This window comes from Puma concolor, chromosome A1 (assembly GCF_028749965.1).
Source record: "Puma concolor isolate L17-30 chromosome A1, mPumCon1.1.hap2, whole genome shotgun sequence".
NCBI classification, from domain to species: domain Eukaryota; kingdom Metazoa; phylum Chordata; class Mammalia; order Carnivora; family Felidae; genus Puma; species Puma concolor.
Window position 1 is genome coordinate 149,647,111 of NC_141667.1, and position 23,466 is coordinate 149,670,576.

Here is a 23,466-nt window from a genome sequence, read left to right on the forward strand (position 1 = left end):
CACCCCCTGCCCGCCTCTCTGGACACCCGGCTTCAGCAGCAAGCGGCTCCGGGCCTCAGGTCCGCGCAGGCAGCGCCCAGGCATCTCCAGGGGAAGGATTCCGACCCCGGGTTGCTGTCCGCCGAAGCAGCGCTGGAGCCTCAGCCTGCGGCGCACGGCCGGGGAGGCGCGGTGCCCAGAGACCCTGAGGTCTTGGCGAGGTGAGCGGCGGAGGGTCGGCGGAATGAGGGAGGGAGGACCGGGGCCTCGGGAGGATGCGGCGCCGGGGCGCGGGGCACAGGCCCGGGAGGCGCGAGCGGGGTCTTTGTAGTTGTGGGCGGGCCAGGGGCCGGGCACCCCCGATGTGCCCGCCTGGCACCGGCCGTCCCGCGGTCGTGCCCGTGACCTCGGCAGGTCGGACACTTGTCCCCACCGGCCCAGGCCCCCCTCCGCTCCCTCCCAACCGGTTTCCAGAGTGCTACCTGCCCAGCTACCGGTTGTCAGCAAACGTGAGGAATTGTGTTTCCTCCCCTCCCCGGCGCCACTGCCCTCCGGGCGGCGGGCGCAGAGATGCGTTTTCCGCCAGAAGTGAGTTGTCCGCTTCCCCCGACGGCAGATCCTGGACGGGAACCGAGGTTTTCGGTTTCTGTGCCTGTTCTCCAGATAGCAGCCATAGGAAAACTGATGTCATCCCTTTCCGAAGCGGTTTTCTCCAAAAATCTGGAGATTCCTTGACAGGAGGGGGGTTGGGTGGGGAAAGCTTGAGGTGGAGAAAAGTTGTCCCATGCAGGAAGCGAGGTTGGGGCAGGTGTTCTGGAGGCGCGTGGTATAGATCCCGGTGCACCCTCCCTGGCTGGGTGAACTGGGGCAAGGTGCTCCCGCTCTACCCTCGATTTCCTGATCTGTAGAATGGGGGTGCTGACAATGGCAGCTGTGCTGCTGGACTAAACCGGTGTTGGCAGTCCCTGGCATGCGGTGAGATTCAGTGAGTCGCTGCGGCTGCTGATAAAGTCCTACACCCTTTTTCTCTGAGCCAGAGCGACCCGGCACTTCTCTGGTCCTGTCTGCTCACAGCTCCGTATTTCCCTCTCTGGGGGCACATGGGGTCATTCTCAGGTGGTGTGAGGATTTCAGAGTTGGTGATTCTGAGGGGTTGGAAAGCAGAAGGGGCTTCTCCCTCCTGGCTCCCTTTTTCTTCTTTCAGATCTGCCTTCTGGAGACTCCACCCATCCTAAGGAAAGAGCCCAGAAAGAAGATATGGCTATTGGACAGAGGGAAGCGAGGCCTCAGGTGAGTTCATTGCCATCTCAGATCTTAGAGACAGATTGATTGATTGATTGACTTTCTTTTTTTTTTTTTTTTAAATTTTTTTTTTCCAAACGTTTATTTATTTTTGGGACAGAGAGAGACAGAGCATGAACGGGGGAGGGGCAGAGAGAGAGGGAGACACAGAATCGGAAACAGGCTCCAGGCTCTGAGCCATCAGCCCAGAGCCTGATGCGGGGCTCGAACTCACGGACCGCGAGATCATGACCTGGCTGAAGTCGGACGCTTAACCGACTGCGCCACCCAGGCGCCCCTGATTGATTGACTTTCTTACTTACCCACCTGGGAACTGAAGTTCCCTACTCAGTATAATCTTCTCCAGGGGTTGGAGCCCAAGCCCTTTTCTCTTTGAAGAGTTGGTCCACCCTGGTGGATGGCAGATTGTGTAGGGAATGCTAACCTCCTACCCGCCATGTCCAGCGTTTCTCTTTTCTTTTCCTAACAGACACTCTTTTATTCATTAATCACAATATACTGTCTGATTACTAACTTGACAGGTAGATGTCACATGGGGACAGAACAAACATGCACACTTGGCAGTTCCTTTCTGGCCTTGCTTCCTTGGCTTGCCCTGGTCTCCCTCCCTACCTTTGACTTTTCTTTATGATACCTTCCCTAGGCTCTTCCAGACCAGTGTTTTTTTCTCTCTCTTAACCTTTTGGATCATGTGCCTTGCTTCTGCACTCTCTTGAAAACTGTTCTTGACCTGCCATTTTCATCTTCATGTTGTGGAACAGGGGAGGGACCCCATCCCAGGAGGCCCGTGCATGAACAAGGAATAGCTGTGTTGGAGGGGACACAGTTGGAGAGGTCTCTTGACTGCGAGGGCAGAAAGATGACTCCTCAGGAAGCAGTGGCGAGGATTTCGTGGGGTATCAGTAGTGGAGAGGCAAGGTATCCAGTGGCTGACAAGTGGGGCTTTTAAGCCAGACTGCCGGATTTGAACCCATCTCCTTGGTTGTTGTCTCTGAGCCTTGGACAAATAGCTCCATCTCTCTGTGCCTGTTTCCACACCTGGAAAGTGGGGATCACAACCATGTCTACCTCATAGGGCAGGTGAGAGGATCACGTGAATTCAAGTGCATGGAAAGTGTTTAGATCAGGCCGGGCCCTCGCAGATGGTCACTGTGTGGCAGCTCTGGGAGCTGATGATGTTACTGCAGTAGTAATATCAGTGCTGACAGACGGGAACTGCCATCCAGTGTTTCCAGGACCCGGGAGATACGGGTCCTTCCATGACTCACCTTCACCTGACAGTAGCAGTTAATGTCCCGTGGGGGGACTTCCTGAGGGCTTTGCCTTTGTTCTCACTCTCCTGCCTGTGCAGCAATTATCATACCCATTTTATTTTATTTATTTATTTATTTATTTAACGTTTATTTATTTTTGAGACAGAGACAGACAGAGCATGAACGGGGGAGGGGCAGAGAGAGAGGGAGACACAGAATCGGAAGCAGGCTCCAGGCTCTGAGCCATCAGCCCAGAGCCTTACGCGGGGCTCGAACTCACAGACCGCGAGATCCTGACCTGAGCTGAAGTCGGACGCTTAACCGACTGAGCCACCCAGGTGTCCCATCATCCCCATTTTACACATGAGGAAATGGAGGCTCAAGGAAGCCCGGTGACCTGAATTCAAACCCAAGTGTGTCTGGCCTCTGGGTTCATGCTCATTACTGTCCAGCCATTCCCCTGGTGCCTCTCTCAGAACTCAGGGCAGACCCAGCCCCCGTGTCACCGCCCTTCACTGTGACATTGTGTTTTGGACCCATGAAACTCGCTAGTGTCTGATCTTTGGGCTGAGGCCTGCCATTGCACGTTCCGGCTGCTTTTCTCTAAGGCTTTCCTCTTCCATTCCATTGGAGCCATGTTACTCTTTTGGCCAGAATCTTCTCCATCCCTGTGTGTGAGTGAATCCTCGTGGCATTCTCCCTAACCTCACCTGCCACCCTTTTGTCACCTGCACGGGCTTGTGTGTAAAAGTCAGTGACAGGGTGTTTAAGAGCAGAGAGAGAATATACCGAGTGCTGGGTTAAAGGCAGACTTGAATTGTTGTCCTGCCTCTGCTACTAAGAAAGTATGTGACCTGGGTCTTGACTGCCCTGGAACTTCTGGTTCTCGTCCCTAAAATGAGGATTGAACTGGGAAATGGCATACAGGCCTGTCCAGCTACACAGTTTCCTTTCATTGAGCAAATCATTGCACACGGTTTTCTTCTGGTCTGTCAGTTGGATCGTAAATTCTTATGAGGGCTAAGATTATTTCTATATTAACTATTTCTAACTATATTAACTATTTCTAAGTTACCTTATTATGCATGTATTGCATGCTCATGTTTAAAATTTCAGAGAATAGGGGCGCCTGGGTGGAGCAGTCGGTTAAGCGTCCGACTTCAGCCAGGTCACGATCTCGCGTGTCCGGGAGTTCGAGTCCCGCGTCAGGCTCTGGGCTGATGGCTGAGAGCCTGGAGCCCGTTTCCGATTCTGTGTCTCCCTCTCTCTCTGCCCCTCCCCCGTTCATGCTCTGTCTCTCTCTGTCCCAAAAATAAATAAAAAAACGTTGAAAAAAAAATTTTTAAAAATAAATAAATAAATAAATAAAATTTCAGAGAATAGGCGTGCCTGGGTGGCTCAGTCGGTTAAGACTCCAACTTCGGCTCAGGTAATGATCTTGCAGTTTGTGAGTTCAAGCCCCACGTTGGGCTCTGTGTTGACAGCTCAGAGGCTGGAGCCTGCTTTGGATTTTGTGTCCCCCTCTCTCTCTCTGTCCCTCCCCTGCTTGTACGCTCACTTGCACTCTCTTTCTCTCTCTCAAAAATAAATAAACTTTAAAAAAATAATTAAATTTCAGAAATAAAAAATATATACATAAAGAAGAAAGTGAAATCACTCTTAACGCAGCATCGAGAGATGGTTGCTGTCACCCCTTTGGTATATGTCCATCAGAATCCTTTTCTATTCACTTTTGTGTTTTGTTTATGTATGTATTTATATGTACATAGGTATGCATCTGTTTTACCATTTTAGCTTTTTTATTGTAATAAAATATACATGACATTATCACCTTAGCTTTTTTTGCATGTATAATTCAGTGGCATTAAGTACATTCACATTATTGTGCGATTATCACCACCATCCATCTCCGTTGTATAGATTATCCCATTTATTTCTTAACCTCATGAGGTAGACATTGAGAGGCAGTATTGCAGAGTTGTTAAGAACGGAGCCTTGGACGTCCTCCAAATTGCAAGTCTACCTCTACCTCTGACCAGCTGTGATATTGTGATTCATAGTATGAAATATATATTTGGTCTTCATTCCTGTTCCTGGCACATAGGAGATTATAAGGGTTTGGAAGCTAAATGATGAATAATAATAGTTGGTTTTTATTCTTGAAATAACTTCAGAGCAACAAAGGTGAAATTGCTGTGTTTTGTTACTCATAACAAGCCATTTCAACCAAGCCAAAGTTGATATGAATGAGGTGACTTTTGAAAAGCCTCTAAGGATCCAGTCCAATCAGGGGAACCAACCTTGATTAGAGGGTTCGATCTTTCAGGCTCTCTACCCCAACCCAGGGCCATTCATGCCTATGTAATGGCCAGTGATTTGATCCATTGTGCCTATGTAATGAAGCGGCCATAAAAACCCAGAAGGACAGGGTTCGAAGAGCTTCTGGGTTGGTGAACAGTTGTCGGTGGGGAGAGTGGTGCATCCAGGGAGGGCGTTGAAGCTCCACACCCTTCCCACATACCTTTCACCTCTTTCCCGGGTCTGTTCTCAATAATATCCTTTTGGAATAAACCAGTAATCTATTAAGTAAATGTTTTCCTGCATTGTGGCACTTTCCCTGCATTTACCACTTGAGCAAGTTAATTAAACCTGAGGAAGGGAGTGGTGGAAACCTGTGCAATTTATAGCCACTTGATAAGAAGCACAGGTTACCATCTGGACTTGGGATTGGCATCTGAAGTTGAGGCAGTTTTGTGGACTGAGCCTTAACCTGTGGAATCGGGCTCTCTCTCCAGATAGATGGCATGAGAATGGAATTAAATCGTAAGACACCTAGCTGGTGTCACACAATTGCTTGGCGTGTGGAAAACACACATGTCTGGTGTCAGAAGTAAAGCAGTATTGTAGTATTGAGAGTCGGTACACAGGGGGAGTGAGTCTTCCTCTATACCAGCTGTTCGGTTTGGACAATTTTCTTTTTTTTCTCGTGTAAGATGGGGGCAATATAGTACCTATTTTATAGAGTTGTTGTAAAGATAAGTATTTACACTAAAAGTTAATACAAATCTCTTAAGAAGAGCTTGGTCCAAAGAAAGCTTTCAATAAATAATAGCTATTTAGGTTTCCATTATTATTGTCCTCTGGCTTCAAGACAGTGTCTCAAGTTAGTTAACCTAACTTAAGCCTGCAGTGATTTTATCAGTAACATCATGATAAACACCTTGGAGGTCCATTTTTGCACACTGTTCATTGTGATGCAAATATAGTAATTGGTAAGTTAAAAGATCCACACATTTTAAGTCTTTAAATATCTATTATCAAATTGTCATCAGAAATGTTATTCTAATTAACATTCTCACTAATGTCCTTAATTCCTCCCCACATGTCCTTACAGTGTTTAACACAGGGTCTGGTTAACAATTCATGCTTTCATGAACACTTCAGTATATATTTGTCACTGGCCTTTTGTTCATTAAACAAATGACCTGAAACCTTCAGAAACCAGAATAACATCAGAAGCGTTTCATGGGAGCCCATCTACCCCCCACTGCCACCTTCTTCACTCTGTGTGATGGGAGGTCCTGGGTGAGCTGGGATGGCTTGTCATTACAGGTGTCACTGACCTTCGAGGATGTGGCTGTGCTCTTTACGCGGGAGGAGTGGAGAAAGCTGGGTCCTTCTCAGAGAAACTTGTACCAGGACGTGATGCTGGAGAACTATAGTAACCTGGTCTCATTGGGTAAGGAAATTTTCTCTGTAGATAAAAAAAATTCAGAAATTAGGATAAGTCAACACCTGCTTCCCAGGATAAAAGCCATGGGTCATCAGGAACTTTTAGCTGAATTTTGCCTTAAGACTGTACAAATTGTTAATAACTATTAAAACTTTTTTCCCCTTATAGGCATGGATCTCTCCCATGACAGGACAACTGACATACTTTTATGTTAGAAGTTCCCTCTTGGTTAGGCCACATTTTCCCGCTATAGGAGTTTCTGTGATTTGTTTGCTTGGCTCACAGCAGACAGCATCCATCAACCTACCACTGGCCTTTCCCAATTCGCTTTTACATCCCAATGAGCATTGTATGATCCATCTTTGAAAGGGAGTCAGATAGTGTTTTCTCGTTTAAAAAAACTAAAAAGAATCTTTTTTAATGTTTATTTGTTCTTGAGAGAGAGAGAGAGAGAGAGAGAGAGAGAGAGAGAAAGTGAGCAGGGGAGGGGCAGAGAAAAGGGGGACACAGCATCTGAAACTGGCTCTAGGCTCTGAGCTGTCAGCACAGAGCCCTGTGTGGGGCTTGAACCCCAGAACCATGAGATAATGACCTGATGCGAAGTCAGATGCTTAACCTGAGTCACCCAGGCATACCTAAAAACATTTTTTTTTAAGTTTATTTATTTATTTCGAGATAGAGATAGAGCAAGTGGAAGAGGGGCAGAGAGAGAGGGACACAGAGAATCCCAAGCAGGCTCCATGCGTCAGTGAAGAGCCTGACGTGGAACTCGAACTCACAATCTGTGAGATCATGACCTGAGCTGAAATCAAGAGTTGGATGCTTAACCAACTGAGTTACCCAGGCACCCCTGTGTTTTCTCATTTTAAACAGGGGACTTGGTACCTGTTCACAAATATGTAGTCTGTACATCTAACATAGTCCCTCTTCTGTAGAAAGCCCTTGATACTCCATGAATCAAAGCTGCATATTTATCATATTTCTCTAACATACAATTATTACATAGGTATGTCCTAAAGGTCACTTGCCTTTTCCCTCATACATGCCCTCACATCATGGGGACACAGCGGGAGCACCCCCCAGAATCTCTTTGTACCATCCTCTGAGTTTTCTACATAGATCTGTGATGCTTCTTTGAGTCAAAACAAAGACTTGGGTTTTTTTGTCTCATTTTATTTTTCTTTTGTTTGTGTATGAGCAGGACTCCTGTTTTCCAAACCAAAAGTGATCTCCCTGTTGCAGCAAGGAGAAGATCCCTGGAAGGTAGAGAAAGAAAGTCCTGGAGGCCCCTCTCTAGGTGAGTGGCTGGGACGGAGGAGCCCGGGAACTGCTTTGGGCAGCAGTCTGTTTACTAAGTGACGGTGGGGCTTGGAGATGTTGGTTGGGGAAGTTTCTCTGTCCTCAAGAAGTGGCGGGGAGGGGACACTAAGGCCCCAGACAGGAGCCTCCTCTTATTCTGCAGGAATCACTTCCCAAGTGAATCTCTCGGGATCTCCTCTTATTCTTTCCTGTTCTCAGAGGAGGGCGGCACATCAGGTATTCAGTCAGCAAACAGTGTATTTGAAGAGTGGCAAAGAATTCATTCTGATGGAGGCTCAGGGGATGCATGTGAGACAAGGAGCTGAGAAAGGAAAGGGTGTCAGAAAGCTAGCAGGGGCCATGTTACAATGTGCTTCAACAAGATTCTTGGAGATGGACTGTCCCATGGAAAGAAAGGATTTTAAGCAGGAGAATGATACGGTGTTGGTGTTTTAGAAAAATTGGCCTAAATCTGAAACAATGTAGAGGTCTTCCAATAAAGGCATGGCTTAAGAAGCTGTGGCAAGTCCCTTGCCCTGGCATGGAGCGCCACGTCAGACAGAAGAGCACGCTGGTGTGGCCAGAGCTCCAGGGCAGGTCACAGAGCATGATGGTGATGTGCCCCCATTTGTGTTTAAGGAAAATTACGTGGCTGTTTGTATGTATAATATGTGTGGAAGTGCAGAGAGAAAGGTTAGGGGACACACCTTAGCTGGTAACAGTAGTCCTGCTTGGAATGGAATCGAGAATGGGGGCGGGGGTGGGGATCAAGAATGGGCAGGATGAAAGAGGGCTTTATTTGTGTGGAATCTGAATATTTCACAGAGAATACATTCATGGAGCCCTTATGTAATTTGAATTTAATAAGAATGGTCACCTTGGAAGAATTGTGGGGAATAGATTTAAAATGAGGGAAAACGTGATGTGGAACCTTCTGGAGACACTTAGTCATGTAGGCAAGATGTTCCTAGTGGGCTCCAGGAGGGAGGACGAGGGGTCCCTTTGTTAAGGGTGTAGCTGAGTTCGCTGTGGGATGGGTCTCGCTTGAGGCACAGGTGGAATGCTTCAGTAGAGACGCTGGTGGACAGTTGATTGAGGTCTGTGGCGACTCAAAAGGGATGTCAGGGAGCTATGGGTACAAAGGTGGCATCTGAAACCTTGAACTGACCAGGTGAGGGCACAGGGTACAGGACAGAATACTAGGAAACCTCACCATTTACGAGGTGGGTTAGGAAAGAAGAATCTGGCCAAGACTGAGAAGTCATCAGAGGAGAGGAACAGGAGAGGCTGCTGTCGTGGAAGTTTGCGACAGATAGTTGATGAATGTTGGGGGGGTGGGGGGTGCTCGGCCTCTGGAGCATCTGGGTTCAAACCCTCACCCATGGCTTTCCTGTCGGTAATAAATGGTGAGTGAGCTGCACCCTAGGCACTGGCAACGTTACATTGGCAGAAAGACACAGGTCCCGCTGGCTGCAGGTCAGGGTCGAGTAGGGGCACAAGTGTTCAGGAACTGAGTGCAAACAGGGTGTGAAATGACAGCTGGTCAGGCCCCCACCAGAAAGATGCAAAGTGCTGTGAGAGCTTGTGGCCAGAGGGGACGGGCCCAGCAGGAGGGGGGATGGGTGCAGCAGGAGGGAGATGGCTCAGCGGGAGGGGTGGGGTGGGGGGTGGGGGGTAGAGCAGGAGGGCAAAGGTGCAGGCGGAGCGTGCCCAGTGGGCAAAGACTTCCTGAGGAGGTGGGATCTGAGGATGCAGAGAAATAGTCCAGGCACAGAAAAGGGCATGTGTTTTGTGCAGAGAAAGGAAGCCAGCAGGTGCTGATGGGAGCCAGGAGAGAGCAGCAGGGACCAGATCCCACTGAGCCAGGGAAGCCCGGACACAGGATTTGGACTGTGTCCGAGAGCCACGCACAGTTCCTGAGGAGTCAGAAGTACCTGGCCATGGACCCGGGTTTACCCTCTGCAGAGATCAGCCTGCAGCGGACAGGGAGCCTGTTGGCATGGAAGTGGGGACTGGTCCCGGCTGTCCTCAGGTCCACACGAGTCAGTGACGGCCCCCCATGCTGTGGGCCCCACAGAGGACCCGCGGGATAGGTGGACTCCTTCTCCAAGTCCCCAGGTAAGGGGAGCCTTCTTCCTGCCATAGGTTGAGGTTTTTGATGTGGGAACCACCCTTGTCTGTATTTCTATCTTTTTAACTTTGATTTGGAAGAAGGACACAAATTCTGTGGAAGCTGGTAGAGGCCACCACGAAGTGATCAGAGAATGCAGGCCATCAGGTAACCAGGTGGGGTTGAGGAGGGTCCTCAGTCCCACTGTTGGGTGTGAGCCGGGTCTGGCATGGAAAGTCAGAGGAAGAGCAGGGCTCCCTTTGCCCTGACCTCAGGAGCCTCTGATCCATTAATGAATCTGAGTGAAGTGAGTATTCGTTCAGTTAAGGGGAATAGATAGTGTGACTGGAGTCCAAAGCTGTCCTGAGAGGCTCTGGGGCCAGCGGGTGGTGGGGTAGGAGTCCAGTCAGCCTCCTCCTCCATTCTGGGGAGACGTCCCTGAGGCTAGACCATGGGTGGACGTCTGACAGACATAAAGACATCACAGCTGACCAGTATGTGGGTGTCTCTAGATGGGATGAACCCCCTCTCTTCCCTCAGAGGTGGAAGTCACATGGGCCACCCTGGGAGTCTGGGCATGTGGCTGTGTCTTTCCTGTACCCCTGGGGGGTCAGGGGGCTCCATCTGTCTGGACCGAGGTGACCTCAGAGCAGCTTCCCCTCCCAAGGGCAGCTCACTCCCCAGCGAGCACGGGTGAGGGAGCCGGTGTTCATGGGAGTGCCTCAGCTTGTTCACTCTAGACCCAAATCAAAACCTTCCCCTTGGGCAGCCAGTGATGGAAAAGCCTGTGCTCCCAGGGTAGGACTCCTAGAACCTCTAACTGCCTCCAAATATCCTCTTTAAAAAAAAAAAATTACTTTTATTTCAATACTATTCACAAATAGGAAAAACAAAACAAAAACAAACTGTCATCCCAGGTATGTATGCTTTGAGAGATGGAAGGAGATGGCATGCAGGGTGTGTGTCTCTTCTGAGTCTATGAGCCTAAATTGTAATCACTGAGGTTGTGCTCTTCTGGAAGAGTTGTAATAAGGTGATACACATCATGAGTTTGCTTTACACCCAAACGTGGAACTATTCTTGAAATCTAAAATTCAAAAAATGCAGGGAGGGGTACCTGGGTGGTTCAGTGGTTGAGCTGGCTCCTGATTTCAGCTCAGGTCCTGATCTCGTGGTTGTGAGATCGAGCCCTGCGTGGGGCTCCTTGCTGAGTATGGAGCCTGCTTGGGATTCTCTCTCTCTCTCTCTCTCTCTCTCTCTCTCTCTCTCTCCTCTCCTCTCCCTCTCTCTGCCCCTCCCCTGCTCGCTTTTTCTCAAAATAAATAAATATTTTTAAAAATTCAAGAATGATCTAGGTAAACAATTACCTCCAATGAAAATATGTTCTTCTTTCCCCATCATTTTCTCTTTGTTATCTGAACGCAAGAAGCCTTGTAGGGTGGACTGAACCTGGGCCACGTGGTCAGCCAGGGGGCCACCTGGGAGTTGCCTTCCACCCACCAAGCTGTGCTTGGACTGTCCCTGTACAGGGGGCAGGGGGCAGGGGTCTTCTAATTTGCACGAAAGTGCTGCCCTTAGCAGCCTAGTGACCCAGCAGGTGGTGGTTTAAAGAGTGAATCTCTTAAGAGGTAAAAGCAGAGCCCAGGTCAGTATGTTCAGGTCAGTCTTCTCCTTGTTCCTTTCCCTCCCTAACAAGACCCCTGCATGGCCCTGCACCTCTCTACTGCCACCAGCATCTGTTCTTGTAGCTGCCAGAATGCTCTATTAAAAGGTAAATCAGGTCATCTCACTCCCCTGGGCAAAACTTCTCCAGGCTTCCTTCTTGATGCTTACCTTTCAAAGAGATGGCTCCCAGCCTCTTAAGAACATCTTTGGGTTATAATGTTCACAGAGGCTTTACAAGATTTATATACATATCCTATCAAAAGCATAGAGAAAGGATTTACAAATACAAATTTTCTCAAAGAAATGCTTTAAGAAAAAGGTAAGGACACATGGTTCCCTTTTGAGGTGCTGCCACACTATTTTCCAGAGTGTTTGTACTCCTTGACATTGCCACCAGCTGTGTATGTAGTTAGCTTCCAATTTATCCACAGTGTTGACAAAACTTTCTGTCATCCCCTGATGATTTTTTTATTATGGTACAAATGTAAAATTTACCACGTTAACCATTTTTAAATGTACAGTTTGGTGGCATTAAGTTCATTCACGGTGCTGTGCAACCATCCCCACCATCTAGCTGCAGAAGTTCTTCATAATCCCTGAATTGTCCCCACTAAACTAATTCCCCATCCACCTCTCTCCTCATCCTCTGCTAATCACTGTTCTATTCTCTGTCTCTCCGTGTTTGACTATTCTAGGAACCTTACAGAATTAGTATCCTGTAACACTTGTCATTTTGTGTCTGGCTTATGTCACTCCACATAATATCTTCAAGGTTAATCCATGTTATAGCATCTGTCAGAACTTCTTTTCTTCTTAAGGTTGAATAATATTCTGTTAATATGGATATACCACATTTTGTTTATCCATTCATCTGTCACTAGAAATTTGAGTGTTTTCCATCTTTGGCTATTGTGAATAACACTACTGTGAACATGGATGTACAGATACCTCTTTCAGTCCTTGCTTTCAGTAATTTTGGGTACATAAGGAGTAGAATTGCTGGATCACACAATAATTCTCCACTTAACTTTCTGAGGCACTGCTGTATTGTTTTCCACCATGGCCCCTTTCATTTTTATTCCCACCAGCAATGTGTACGTGTTCCAGTTTCTCCATATCCTTGACAACATTTATTTTCTGGTTTGTTGTTTTTTAATAATAGCCATACTAATGGGTTTAAAGTGGTATCTGGTGGTTTTGATTGGTATTTCCTTACTGATTAGTGATGTTGAGTGTCTTTTCATATACTTATTGGTCATTGGTATATCTCCCATAGAGAAATGTCTGTTCAAGTCCTTTGCCCATTTTGTTTTTCTTTTCTTTCTTTTTTGTAATTCCAGTATAGTTCACATCCTTTGTTGTATTAGTTTGAGGTGTACAATATAGTGATTCAACAATTCTGTACATTACTCAGTGCTCATCAAAAGTAAGAATAGTCTTTAATCTCCATCACCTATTTCACCCATCCCCCTCACACCTCCCCTCTGGTAACCATGTTTTCTCTACAGTTAAGTCTGTTTTTTGGTTTGCCTCTTTTTTTCTTTGTTCATTTGTTTTGTTTCTTAAATTCCATACATGAGTGAAATTATATGGTATTTGTCTTTCTCTGACTTCTTTCACTTAGTATTATACTTTCTAGCTCCATCTATGTTGTTGCAAATGGCAAAATATCATGCTTTTTTATAGCTGAATAATATCCATTGTATGTATATATATGCCACTTACTCTTTATCTGTTCATCAGTTGGTGGACACTTGCTTTGCCCATTTTTGAGTTGTTTTTGTTTTTGTTTTTGTTTTTTTTACTGTTGAGTTGTAGGAGTTCTTTGTATATTCTGGATATTAATCCTTTATCAGATATCAGATTAGCAAATATTTTCTCCCCATTCTGTATGTTACCTTTTTATTCTGCTGATAGTGTTCTTTGATGCACAAAAGCTTTAATTTTGATGAAGTCCAATTATTTGTGCCCTATCTCAGAAATCATTGCCAAATCTAATATCATGAAGTTTTTGCCCTGTTTTCTTTTAAGAATTGTATAGTTTTAGGTTTTCAAGTGATAGATCCATTTTTGAGTTACTTTTTTGTGTGGAGTTGTTAAGGGCCTAACTTCATTTTTTTGCATGAGGATATCCAGTTTTCCCAGCACCATTTGTTGAAAAGACTGTCTCTTCCTCATTGAATGGTCTTGGCATCCTTGTCAAAATCATTTATCCTATATGTGAGGGCTTATTTCTGGATTTTGTATTCTATTCTATTGGTCTATATGTCTGTCTATGCCAGTACCACACTATTTAAATTACTAATAAGTTTGTAATAAGTTCTGAAATCACTATACTTTTTGTAATAAGTTGTGATACCCCAACTTTGTTCTTCTTTTTCAAGATGATTTTGGCTTTTCAGGGTCCCTTGAGATTCCATATGAAGTTTAGGATGGGTTTTTCTATTTCTGCAGAAAAAAAAAATACAGCATTGGAATTTTGATAGGGATAGCACTGAATCTGTAGATCACTTCAAGTAGAATTGCTATCTTAATAGTAAGTCTTATAATCCATGAACACCTGGTGTCTTTTCATGTCTTTTTTTACTTTCTTTCTGCATTGTTTGTAGTTTTCATTCTGTCACCTCCTTCTTTGAGTTAATTCCTCAGCATTTTATTCTTTTTGATGCTATTGTAAATGAAATCATTTTGTCTATTTTCCTTTTGCATTGTTCATTGTTAGTGTATAAAAACACAGGTGAGTTTTGTGTTACTACTGCTGCTTTGCTGAATTTGTTTATTAGTTCTAACAGTTTTTGTGTGGAATCTTCAGGATTTTCTACGTATAAGATCATTCCATCCATGAGTGAGATAATTTTATTTCTTCCTTTCCAATTTGGTATCTTTTAATTATTTTTCTTCACTGATTGCTCTGGCTAGAAATTCTAACACTATGTTGAATAGAAGTGGTAGCAGTGGACATCCTTGCTTTGTTCCTGATCTTAGAGGAAAAGATGAGTTTTTCATATGTGGCCTTTATTACCTTGGGGTAGTTTCCTTCCATTCCCATTCCCCTTTTATCACAAAAAGGTATTGAATTTTGTTAAATGCTTTTTCTGCATCACTTGAGATGATTGTGTGGTTTTACCCCTTCATTCTGCTAATGTGATACATTACAGTAATTGGTTTTCATGTGTTAACCATGCTTGCATTACAAGGATAACTCTCCTTTGGTCCTGGTGTATAATCCTTTTATTATTATCCTGAATTATGTTTGCTAGTATTTTATTGAAGATTTAAAAGTCAGTATTCATAAGGAATATTGGTCTTCAGCTTTCTTGTAGTGTTTTTGTTTGACTTTGTTATCAGGGCAATGCTGGCTTCATAGAAAAAGTTACAAAGTGGTTCCCTCCTCTTCAGTTTGTTGGAAGAGTTTGAAAAAGATTGGTGTTAGTTCTTTAATATTTGGTAGAATTCACCAGTGGAAACCATCTGGAGCAGGGCTTTCCTTTGTTGGAAGGTTTTTGAATACTGATTCAATCATCTTACTAGTTATCTATCTATTCAGATTTTCCTCTGAATAGTATAAATTTTCCTCCTAGCACTGCATTCCATAAGTTTTGATAAGTTGTGGTTTCATTTTCATTTGTATTTTTAATTTCCTGTGTGATTTCTTCTTTAACTCATTTCTTTAAGATCGTGTTGTTTCATTTACACATATTTGTGAATTTTCCAGGTTTACTTCTGTTATTGATTTCTAACTTCATCCCATTGTGGTTGAATACCTGTGTGATACCTGTATCTTTAAATCTGTTGAAACTTGTTTTTGGTGTAACATATGGTCTACTCTGGAGGATGTCTCGTGCATTTGTGAAGAATGCGTATTCTGTTTTTGATAGATAGCACATTTTATATGTATCCATTAGATCTAGTTGGTTTATTGTATTGTTCAAGTCCTTTATTTGCTTTCTTCTTTTCATCTGGTTTTTGTTTCTTGTTGAATATGGGGTATTGAAGTCTCCAACTACTATTGTATAACAATTTCTCCCTTCAGTTTTGTTAATGTTTCCTTCATGTTTTTTGAGGTGTGTTACTAGGTATGTAAATGCTTACATTGTAATATCTTCTTGCTGAATTGAAACTTTTATGAATATACTTTATCCTTCTCTGTCTCTTGTAAGTTTTTTTCTAAACTTTATTTTGTCTGATACTATTATAGCTACTCCCGCTCTCTTTTGGTACTTCCATGTATATGAAGTATCTTTCCATCTTCTCACTTTGAACCTATTTATTTCTTTGGATCTAAAACAAATCTCTTATTCAAACAAAAAACAAACTGAGAAACAGAGAACAAACTGTTGCTTGAGGTGGGTGGGAAGAGGGGTGAAATAGATAAAGAGGATCAAGAGTACAACTATCTTATGAGCACCGAGTAATGTGTAGAATTGTTGACTCATTATATTGTACACCTGAAACTATATGTTAATTCTACTTCAAGAAAAAGAAAAAGAAAGAAATGAGCCTTTTAGACAGCATATAGTTAGGTTATGGGTTTTTTTTTTCCCCATTCTGCCAATATCTGTATTTTGAAGTAATTACTGATATGGAGAGACTTACTTCTGCCATTTTGCAGTTTGTTTTCTAAAACATTTTATCGTTTTGTCCCTGGTTTCCTGCATTATTGTCTCCTTTTGTGTTTAGTTAATTTTTTGTAGTGAAATATTTTAATTCTCCCATTTTTAAATATATATTGTATTTTTTATTACATTGCAATTATGTTTAACATCCTAAACTTATAACACTCTGATTTGAATTTATACCACCTAAAACATTTTATCGTTTTGTCCCTGGTTTCCTGCATTATTGTCTCCTTTTGTGTTTAGTTAATTTTTTGTAGTGAAATATTTTAATTCTCCCATTTTTAAATATATATTGTATTTTTTATTACATTGCAATTATGTTTAACATCCTAAACTTATAACACTCTGATTTGAATTTATACCACCTTAAGTATAATAATGTACAAAATCTCTGCGTCTGTACACCTGTATCCTCATCCCCTTTTCAGTTATTGTTGTCACAGATTGCATCATTATGCATTGTGTGCCTTAAAAACACAGCCTTGTATTTAAATACATTTAATTTTTAAATACATTTGTCTTTTAAATCATGTAGAAAATAAAAAGCAGAGTTATAAGCCAACATTACAATAATACTGGTTATTATATTGACCATGCATTTACCTTTACCAGAGATCTTCATTTTGTATCACTTTGCCTTGCATCCTTTCATTTCAACTTGAAGGACTCCCTTAATAATTCTTGCAAGGCAGGTCTAGTAGTAATAAACCCCCTCAGCATTTGTTTACCTGGGAATATCTTAATTTCTTCATCATCTTTGAAGGGCAGTTTACCAGATGGAGAATTCTCTGTTGAAAGTTTTTTCCCTTTCTTTCAGCACTTGGACTAGATCAACTCACTACTTTCTGGCCTTTAAAGTGTCTGATGAGAAATTTGATAATCTTATCAAAGATCCCTTGTATGTTATGTGTCTTGCTTTGTTTTTGCTGCTTTCAATATTCTCTTTTTGGCTTTGGGTTTTTGACAGTTTGGTGATAATGTGTCTCAGCGTTGGTCTCTTTTGAGTTTATCCTTTTTGGAGTTCATTAAGCTTCACAGATTTGTAGATTCATATCTCACATCAAATTTGGAAAATTTTCAGCCATTGTCTTCAAATGATCTCTCTGCCCCTTTCCTTCTCTTTCCAGGACTTCCACAAGGCTATTTTGGTCCACCTGAGGGTGTCCCACAGGTCTCTTAGGCTCTGTTCACTTTCTTCAATACTTGTTGTTATTCTTCCTCAGACTCAGTAATTTTAATGACCTATCTTCAAGCTTGTGGATTCTGCCTGCTCTAATCTGATTTTGAATCTCTCTAGTGAAATTTTCAGTTATTGTACTCTTTGACGCTAGTATTTCTTTTTGGTTTCTGTCTTTTCTATCTTTTTATTGATATTTTCATTTTTTAAATCATCTTCATGACTTTACCCATATCTTTCCTTAGCTCTTGAAAACTATTTAAAGTTTAAAAGTTTTTGTGTAATATGCCCATCATCATCTCTTCCTCATAGATGTTTTTTGTCTATTTTGTTCCTTTGAGTGAGTCATATCTTATTTTTTTAATGCCTTGTGAGTTTTGTTTGTGTTGAAAATCGGACATTTGAATTTTATAATGTTGTAACTCTAGGAATTAGATTCTCCCCCTTCCCAGAGTGATTTCCTTCTCATACATTTCCTCCTTTTCACAAGGATAGGACTAGCTTAGCTATTTGATAAAGCCTCTTCCAGGCCTGAATCCCCTATGATTTACTGTAGTGTCTGAATACTTTTATGTCACAGTAGCATGGAACATTAGAGAACAGCCTAGATTTTTAGCTGATAGAGAATCAGCTTAAATATCACCGAATTTTAGTTTTAGGAAAAATTGGTTTTATTTCCAGCTTTATTACTATTAGGTATTTGAGCTTGTGTAAATCGCTTAATCTTTGAGTCTAGTTTTCTTAGGAAATGAAAATATTATGCTAAATGATTTCCAAGTTTGTAGCTAGTCCTAGAGTTCTGTATTTGTACAAAATTGAAATATTCTATTGTGCTATTGCTGGGGAATACAACCAACACTTTTGAAGCTACTAATTTTATGTTGAGCTTTAAAGTCCATAATTGTTATCTTGGAAAATAATATTTGACCTACAGTATGTCCACATAAATTCAAGAAAATCACTTTATAACAGGGAAAAATGGTAGCTGTGTGTGTGTGTGTATGTGTGTGTGTGTGTGTGTATCTTCATATATACAACTGATTTTTTGTTGTTTTTGTCAGGTGTCTCTGTGCCATGGACCAGCCTGAGATATAAACTAAAGGTTTTCTCATGTCTTTTCTGAGCCTTTGTCTTTCCCTTGGCATGTATGATGACTTTCTAAATTCCCCGTGTATGCAGTTACTTTTGAATTTCCTTATACTTAAATATGTGGTTCCCCAAAGTAGGAAAAAGGTAACATGCAAGTGGGAGAGGGTAGGGGGAAGACAGACATGGGCCCTGAAATTCCCTTGCAGCTGCTTCAGCTAGTGGGGCAACAATGGCAGCTTGCCTTTCTGTCTGTACCTCCATGATCCCAAGCAATAATCCTCAGACAGAACCCAGATCTACAATAATTGGAGAACAAGGTTCTTGTCATCCTGGCTCCTGCAAGCCATCTAAAGAATGCCAGTACAGCTGCCTGCCATGGGGCTGGAGGCTGGGGCATGGGTAGCTGCTACTGACTGAAATTAAACTGCAAGTTCCTGATCAAGCCTTCCCTTAGAAGCTGCCAGCCTTCAAATAGATTCCACAGTTTCAAAATCCTTCCATCAGTCAGATTCTGCCAGTTCATTCGTTGTATAGGTAGGGAGGCAGAATCCTAGAGCTTCCTACTCTGTAATCTTCCTTGATGTCCACTTTTCCCTCTTTTTTTTTAAAGATTTTATTTTTAAGTAACCTCTACACCCAACCTGGGGCTCAAACCCACAACCCCAAGATCAAGAGTCACATGTGCCACCAACTGAGCCAGCCAAGCACCTGCACTTTTCCCTTTTTTAACTCACATTTTACAAGTTTTAGTATTTTCTTTCTTCTTTCTCAAGTAATGTTGAAGATGAAGACTTGGATAGAAATCTCATAGTTATGAAGTTATTTCTTATCATTTGGGGAAGCAATTTTGTTAATTTGCTTGCACTGAGCTATCATTGTCTTCAGTTATCCAGAAAGCTTTGGTATTTACTATTTATTTTTTTAAGTTTATTTATTTATTTTGAGAGAGAGAGAAAAAAGTGGGGGGGGGGCAGAGAGAGAGAGGGAGAGAGAATCCCATGCAAGCTCCGTGCTGTCAGTGGATAGCCCAACACAGGGCTCAATCTCACGAACCATGACATCATGACCTGAGTCGAAACCAAGAGTTGGATGTTTAACCAACTGAGCTACCCAGGCACCTCAGTATTTACTATTTAAAGATAAGTTTTATAATTCTATAAGTATTCTAATTTTCTACTTAGGAAGTATGTTTTTTAAGTAAAAGTATTTTTTTAAGATCTTGTCTTTTGTATATTGATATTTTTTTTTTTAATTTTTTTTTTTTTTAAACGTTTATTTTATTTTTGGGACAGAGAGAGACAGAGCATGAACGGGGGAGGGGCAGAGAGAGAGGGAGACACAGAATCGGAAACAGGCTCCAGGCTCCGAGCCATCAGCCCAGAGCCTGACGCGGGGCTCGAACTCACGGACCGCGAGATCGTGACCTGGCTGAAGTCGGACGCTTAACCGACTGCGCCACCCAGGCGCCCCTGTATATTGATATTTTTAAATTCAGGTGTGGAACACTGACTTTTAAAATTGTAGGTCTCAGGGTGCCTGGGTGGCTCAGTCGGGTAAGTATCTGACTCTTGGTTTTGGCCCAGGTCATGAGCTCATTTATGGTTCCTGAGTTTGAGCCCCACATTGGGCTCCATGCTGACAGTAAATAAAGTTGCAGGTCTCTTATTAGATATGATCTTTAAGAGGAAAAAGATTAATCTATTCACTCCTATTGCAATAAATAACAGAAAGTGGAAGAAGAGTTAATTTTTAGTTTTATTATGGAAAGTGTAAACATGGGAAGGTAGGAGTGGTAGAAAGGGTAGGTGCTAAAGCACAGGGCAGCCCCACAACAAAGAATTATCTATCCCCAAATGTCAGCTGAGGTTGAGAAATCCTGATCTCTACACAGGATTTAAAATATTTTTATGTATTTTCTTTAAAATATCTTTATATTTTTATAACAATAAGTTGGTCCATCCAAGAATAGAAGAGGTCATTCCATTCGTTCAGAGGTACTTTAATGTCATTCAAGACTGTTTTCAAATTTTCTTCATAGAAGTTTTTTTACATTTCCTGTAAATTCATTCCTCTAATCCTTTGTTAGGGTCAGTGAAGGTTATTGTCTGTAGCATGTTAATTTTCTATCCTGCTACATCACTGACCAAGTTTTTATTGTTGGTTTCCTGGAGTTAAGTAGATAGAGTATAATATCAGCAGCAAATAGGGTTAGTTTACTTCCTCTTTACTCATCCTTGTGCATCTGATTTTTCTTATGTAACTGTATTAATACAATACAACACAATACAATACAATACAATACAATACAATACAATACAATACAATACAATACAATACAATTAAGTGAATACAATAAAGTGAAAATAATGGGCATCCTTGTCTTGTTCTTGATCACAGTGGAAATGTGTTTCTTCATTAAATAAGATACTGGTAGGGGCGCCTGGGTGGCTCAGTCAGTTAAGCGTCTGACTTCGGCTCAGGTCATGATCTCACTATTTGTGAGTTCGAGCCCTGCTTCAGGCTCTGTGCTGAGAGCTCAGAGCCTGGAGTCTGCTTCATATTCTGTGTCTCCCTCTCTCTCTGTCCCTCTCCCACTTGCACTCTGTGTGTCTCTGTCTCAAAAATAAATAAACATTAAATATTTTTTTAAAAAGATACTGGTTTTAGGAGTAAAATATATGTATTTTAGCATGTTGAGAAAGTATCCCTAAATTCTTATGTTCTTCAATGTTTTTACTACTGAATTTTTTTGAAGGCTTTCTCATTGTCTCTGAATATGCTCATAATTTTCTCCCTTAGGTATATAAATTAAAATATATACTGCAGTAAGTGGTATAATAAAGGGAATGGAGTGTGAAAGGGTACTGGAGCCTCCAGTGAACCCAGTGCCTGCGGCACACAGGGTACACAGGGTACACAGAGGAGTTAATGCTGGAACTGAGTCTGAAGGCTACAGAAAAGTTTGGAGGGATGACATTCAGCAGTAGAAATAATTGCATTAATGAGAACAATGTCATGGAAATAATGTATAAGTCTGTCATAGGCTTTGGATGCCAGACCGCATGTCCTAATCCTCCAATCCTGCCTCTCCATTCATTCTCCTGGTCACTTGTACACTCTCACCTTACTTTTTTTTTTTTTTTTTTATAATGTTCATTTATTTTTGAGAGAGAGAGACAGAGCGTGAGCATGGGAGGGGCAGAGAGAGAGGGAGACACAGAATCTGAAGCAGGCTCCAGGCTCTGAGCTGTCAGCACAGAGCCCGACACGGGGCTTGAACCCACGAACCATGAGATCATGACCTGAGCCGAATTTGGATGCTTAAGCAACTGAGCCACCCAGGCGCCCCACCTCTCAGCTTCCTTAAATGAGCTTCTTTGATTTTTTTAGTCACCCTTGTCCTTTGCCATCATCCATTATTATTTATTTTTTTCTCTTGCTAGGAAGCCAGAAAGCAAGCCCTTATTTAGGTATCATTAACATTTATTCTTTGTACACATTAAGTTTCAGCCAGTCATGTGAATCATAAGCATTTTTTTTTTCCAGGATATAAGAGCAGTCCTAAAACTACAAAGTCAACTCAAACTCAAGATTCATTATTTCAGGAGCTAATAAGGAAAAGACTCAAAAGGGATGAACCCTGGAATTTCATATCAGAAAAATCCTGTGTATATGAAGACAGATTAAAGAAACAAAAGGACAAAAATGAAAGTTTACAAATAATTTCAATCACCCATACAAAACTCCTCACTGTAGAAAGAAGCCATAAAAATACTGACTTTGGCCAAAATTTCAGCCTGAGATCAGTCTTTGTGAAGCAACAGAGGGTCGCTAGAGAAAAAACACCCTCAAAATATGAAATACAAAGAAATAGCTTCAAGCAGAATTCAAATTTACTTAACCAACCAAAAATCAAGATAGCAGAGAAACGCTATAAATGTAATATATGTGAAAAAGCCTTCATTCACAATTCATCCCTTCGTAAACATCAGAAAAACCACACTGGAGAGAAATTATTTAAATGTAAAGAATGTTTGAAAGCCTTTAGCCAAAGTTCAGCTCTCATTCAACATCAAAGAACTCATACTGGAGAGAAACCCTATATCTGTAAAGAATGTGGGAAAGCTTTCAGCCATAGTGCGTCCCTTTGTAAACACCTTAGAATCCATACTGTGGAGAAATCCTATAGATGTAAAGAATGTGGTAAATCCTTCAGCAGGAGATCTGGCCTTTTTATACATCAAAAAATCCACGCTCGAGAAAATCCCCATAAATATAATCCGGGTAGGAAGGCATCCGGCCTTCCTGGATGTCAGAGAATTCACCTCAGAAAGAAGTCCTATTTATGCAATGAATGTGGCAACACCTTCAAGTCTAGTTCATCCCTTCGTTATCATCAGAGGATTCACACAGGAGAGAAACCTTTTAAGTGTAGTGAATGCGGGAGAGCCTTCAGTCAGAGCGCATCTCTTATTCAGCATGAAAGAATTCACACTGGAGAAAAGCCCTATCGATGTAATGAATGTGGAAAAGGTTTTACTTCGATTTCCCGACTGAACAGACACCGAATTATTCATACTGGTGAGAAACTGTACAATTGTAATGAATGTGGTAAAGCCTTAAGTTCCCACTCGACGCTGATCATCCATGAAAGAATTCACACTGGAGAGAAACCGTGTAAATGTAAAGTGTGTGGGAAAGCCTTCAGGCAGAGTTCAGCCCTCATTCAACATCAGAGAATGCACACTGGAGAAAGACCCTATAAATGCAACGAATGTGGGAAAACATTCAGGTGTAACTCATCCCTTAGTAACCACCAGAGAATTCACACAGGAGAGAAACCATATCGATGTCTGGAATGTGGGATATCTTTTGGCCAAAGTGCAGCTCTTATTCAACATCAGAGGATTCATACAGGAGAAAAACCCTTTGAGTGTAACACATGTGGGAAAACTTTCAGACAGAGCTCATCACTTATTGCCCATCAAAGAATTCATACTGGAGAGAAACCCTATGAATGTAATACATGTGGCAAACTTTTCAGCCAGAGGTCATCCCTTACTAATCATTACAAAATCCACATTGAAGAAGATTCCTTGAAAGTAGATTTGCATGTGTGCAAGCCTTAAACCAAAGCTCATCACAAGATACATATTTGAGATTGATTTAATAAATGTAATGAACATGAGAAAACTATTTTAATTTTGTTTTCATCAGATATTAAATTCTAAGGATAAAAA

General features: G+C 42.2%; 1 protein-coding gene across 1 annotated transcript; it reads left to right on the forward strand.

Annotated features, from left to right (window-relative positions):
- On the forward strand, window positions 1–23,466 carry ZNF354B (zinc finger protein 354B). Its single transcript, XM_086706063.1, has 5 exons — window positions 1–200; window positions 1,184–1,269; window positions 6,147–6,273; window positions 7,469–7,564; window positions 21,773–23,466. Exons 2-5 carry the CDS (start codon window positions 1,237–1,239, stop codon window positions 23,353–23,355), a joined length of 1,839 nt encoding a protein of 612 aa, XP_086562189.1. The 5' UTR covers window positions 1–200; window positions 1,184–1,236; the 3' UTR covers window positions 23,356–23,466.